This window comes from Solanum tuberosum, unplaced genomic scaffold, assembly GCF_000226075.1.
Source record: "Solanum tuberosum cultivar DM 1-3 516 R44 unplaced genomic scaffold, SolTub_3.0 contig00126, whole genome shotgun sequence".
Classification (NCBI taxonomy): domain Eukaryota; kingdom Viridiplantae; phylum Streptophyta; class Magnoliopsida; order Solanales; family Solanaceae; genus Solanum; species Solanum tuberosum.
The window spans coordinates 1-4,411 of record NW_006240528.1 but is presented as its reverse complement, the minus strand read 5'-3'; the positions used below and the strand labels follow the sequence as shown (position 1 = coordinate 4,411).

Here is a 4,411-nt window from a genome sequence, read left to right as displayed (position 1 = left end):
TTGGAGAAAGATTTGTTGGAGATAGAGAGCTGCCTGTAGGGTTGTATCTTGAGATAAACCCAATCTCCCTCACTAAATTGCCTATCCGTTCTGTGTTGATTGGCCAATGATGCCATTCTCTGTTGGGCTCTAGATATGTGAAACTTCAGCAATTGAACCTTAAACTCCCTTGTAATGAGGCTCCTATCCACTTCTTCTTCTGATGCATCGCCTGGGACATAAGGAATGTGTATGGGGGGTGGCTGGCCATAGAGAGCTTCATAGGGAGTGGTTTGAATAGCTGAATGGAAGGTAGTATTATACCACCATTCTGCTAGTGACAAGTAGCTTGCCCAGTTCGTTTGACTATCACAACAAAAACATCTCAAAAATGTCTCCACAGTTCTGTTTAGAACCTCTGTTTGACCATCATTTTGAGGATGGTAAGCTGTAGATGTGCTCAATGTGACCCCTTGCATAGCAAACAAGTCCTGCCAGACCTTGCTCATAAAGATTGGATCCCTATCACTAATGATGTTTTCGGGCATTCCATGGAGCTTATACACCTGATCCAGAAAGAGTTGAGCAACAGAAGCAGCAGTATATGGGTGACTAATGGCCAAGAAGTGTCCATACTTGGTGATTTTGTCTACTACTACCAAGATAGTTGACTTCCCCTTAGACTTTGGGAGGCCATCAATGAAATCCATGCTTATACTAGACCAAGATGTGCTAGGTATCTTAAGAGGTTGTAGGAGACCTGGATAGGCAGAACTATCATATTTACTTCTTTGGCAAATAGCACACTGCCTAACGTACTTGGTCACCTCCTCCTTAAGCCCCTTCCAGTAGAATAAACTACTTATTCTCTTGTAAGTATTCTCTATCCCAGAGTGTCCACCAACTGGTTTCTCATGCCAGATCTAGATAATTTCTTGCTGCACAGATGAGTCATTTCCCACCACCAATTTGCCTTTTCTCCTGAGTTGTTGGTTTATAAAAGAGAACCCCTTTACGCCATCATTTGGATCATTTATCTTTGTCAAAATCTCTTGTAGAACAGGATCAGTTTCCCAGGTCGTCTTGATTTTCTCAAATAATTCTGTCACTACAGGAGTAATCATCATTACAGACACTTCTCCCAATTGAACTCGAGATAGTGAATCTGCTGCTTTGTTCTCCCGACCCTTTTTGTACTCTATCTCAAAATGAAACTGCATGAGTTTAGCAATCCATTTCATTTGAGCCCCTGTATGCAGCTTCTGATCCAACAAGAATTTCAAAGCCTTCTGGTCAGTTCTCACTATGAATTTCCTTCCTATAAGATATTGTGCCCACTTGGTTACGGCCATCACCAACGCAAGAAGTTCTTTGTCATACACAGACAACCCTTGATGTCTAATAGACAAACCCTTACTGAGATATGCAATTGGATGGCTTTCTTGCATCAACACAGCACCAATTCCATAATCACATGCATCTGTTTCTACTATAAACACAGATGAATTATTAGGCAAGACCAAGACAGGAGCAGAAACCAAGGCCTCTTTCAATTTTTCAAAAGCTTGAGTAGCTTTATCAGACCACTGGAACCCCTCCTTCTTTAAGAGATCTGTTAGAGGCTTGCTGATCACCCCATAATGTCGAATGAATCTTCTATAGTAGCCTGTTAAACCCAAAAAACCTCTCATCTCCTTCACATTTTTAGGTGATGGCCAAGCCTTGACTGCTTCAATTTTCTTAGGATCTGTAGCAACCCCTTCAGCAGAAATTACATGACCCAAATATTCTACCTTGCTTGCCCCAAAAGAACACTTCGACTGTCTGATACATAGCTTGTGTTTAACCAATAACTCAAAAGTGATTTTAAGATGTTCCAAGTGTTCAGACAAGCTTTTGCTGAATACAAGGATATCATCAAAAAATACCAATATAAATTTTCTGTGATGTTCTTTAAAGACATGGTTCATGAGGCTTTGGAAGGATGATGGAGCATTAGTAAGACCGAATGGCATTACCAAGTACTCATAATGTCCCTCATGAGTTTTAAAAGCAGTCTTGATAATATCTTCCTTGGCCATTCTTATCTGGTGATAACCCGATTTGAGATCTATCTTAGAATAGATCTGTGATCCACCTAACTCTTCCAAGAGTTCTTCAATGATGGGGATTGGGAATTTGTCTTTTATCGTGACCTTGTTGAGGCCCCTATAATCCACACAGAGTCTCCAACTTCCATCCTTCTTTCCAACCAGCACAACAGGTGAAGCATATGGACTAAAACTAGGTTGTATTATGCCTTGCTCCAGCATATCCTGCACCAATTTCTCAATGACATCTTTCTGAGTAGAAGAGTATCTATACGGCCTCATATTGATAGGATTGCTATCTGCTTCCAAGGGAATCCTGTGATCAAAAGGCCCTCTAGATGGAGGCAACCCCTTTGGATCAACAAACAGTTGAGGATACTCTTTAGAAAGAGACTGGATAGCTAAAGGAATGGACATATCCCATTCCTCGCGTTCTTCTTCCACAGGCATTACCCTGATCATGAACAATTGTCCACCAGCCTTTGACAACTTATCCAACCTCTTAGCTTGTACAGTTCTAACTTTATCCACAGAGCCCTCGAGAATACACTCTTGCCCTTTATAATGGTATCCCAAGGTCAGCTCCTGGAAGTTTAATTTCAAGTCTCCCAGTGGAAGCAACTATTGAACTCCCAGTATTAAGTCACAAGACCTCAAGGGTATTAGTAAAAATTCATCTGAATATGTCAAACCTTGCATCACCCAAGAGAAAGCCTTGCAAATCTCATTTGTTTGTCTGTCATGGCCATCAGCTACATTGATAGCATGAGGTTTGACAATCTGGATGTCACATCTGAGTTCTTTGGCCAGCTCCTCATCCATGAAGTTGTGTGAGCTCCCAGGGTCAATGAGAATGTGCAATGTTCTTTTCCGGCAACATCCTTCAACCCTTAAGGTGTTGAATGTAGGAATGCCATGAAGAGCATGCACAGAAATCTCACAAACCTCTCCTTGTTCCTCTTCAGCATCTACATCAATGATAGGTTCTTCAAGCCCTTCTTCCTTATCTTCCTCAATTTCCTCTTCCACCTCCAGCAAATATAATGACTTGGAGCTTCCACATTTATGACCAGGGAAGAACTTCTCGTCACAAAAAAAGCATAGCCCCTTCTGTCTCCTTTCATTCATCTCAGCTGGAGTTAGCCTCTTGCTGTTGCTTCTATTTAAATTGACAGATGTATCTCTCTTGGTTGGACCAACGTCCCTTTTATTAGTAGCTCCTCTTGGGAAAGAACTGAAGGAGCCTCCCTTATTTTGAAAGTTGCTACCACCATACGAAGGGTGTCTGGTCAATTTCAGTTGAGCATGCACCTGAGCTTCTGTGTTCCTGGCCAGTTGGTAAGCTTGTGGAAGAGAAAGAGGCTTGTGGTTCTTGACAGTGTACCCTATCTCCGGTTTTAATCCTGTGATAAATCCACTTATAGCATACTCAGGCAGTATGGTTAGCCTAGTCATGATTTTGTCAAACTCGTTCTGGTAATCCTTAACATTACCAGTTTGCTTCACCAATTTCAGCTCAGCCATAGGGTCCTCAAATTCAGCCCCAAATCTATCTGTAAGAGCAAACAAATACTCTTCCCAAGTAGGATAAGGAAGGTGTTGCCTACTTCTTAAATAAGCTAAATGACATTCTATGGAAAGACCATCAAAATGCAACGAAGCTATCTTAACCTTCTGATTATATGGAATTTCATCAAGCGAAAAGAATTGATCTACCTTGCACAACCAAGATCTGAGATCTGAGCCATTAAACCTTGGAAACTCAATTTTTGATAGTCTGGACATGTTGCTCATGAAATGGCCAGTAGCTTGTTGAAATCCTCCTTGGTACCCCATTTGAGCTTGTCCATGGCCTCCACTCGTTGGAATCTGGTGTTGAGCTCTTCCTTGTGAATCCTGACCAGTGAATCTGAATCCCATACCTTGATTTTGAGGCATGGCTCCCCCTATGGGTGATTGCAACTGATGCAGAGACCCCATCCCCATTTGATAACCACCAGGAGTCACCATGTTAGGATTTCCACCAGCCTGTGAAGCAGAGACCCAAGCCATAGGGTGGCCTGAAGGAGTATATATCTCACCCCATCTACTTCTTCAACAGTTTTGCCTTTATCCTTCTCCTTCACAGCATCAAGAGTTTGTTTCAGCTCAGAGAATGCCTTCTCATGGTGTGCTTCTATTTGGTTCTGTCTAACTGTGAAGTTAGCCATCTCCATGGTCATCCTATCAAGCATATCTTTGATTTCTTTCATATCAGCCATTTTTTAAATCTCCCACAGAGCTCAAGAAAGTCCTCTGATACCAAATGATGCAATTATGAAAGAATAACAATGAAACACTGT

General features: G+C 41.8%; 1 protein-coding gene across 1 annotated transcript; it reads right to left on the bottom strand.

Annotated features, from left to right (window-relative positions):
* Positions 1-902: 902 nt before the first annotated feature.
* Positions 903-4,330, bottom strand: LOC107059372 (uncharacterized). The gene is made up of 3 exons (XM_015305889.1): positions 4,151-4,330; positions 2,772-4,097; positions 903-2,654 (listed from the first exon to the last, which is right to left on the bottom strand). Exons 1-3 carry the CDS (start codon positions 4,328-4,330, stop codon positions 903-905), a joined length of 3,258 nt encoding a protein of 1,085 aa, XP_015161375.1.
* Positions 4,331-4,411: the final 81 nt, after the last annotated feature.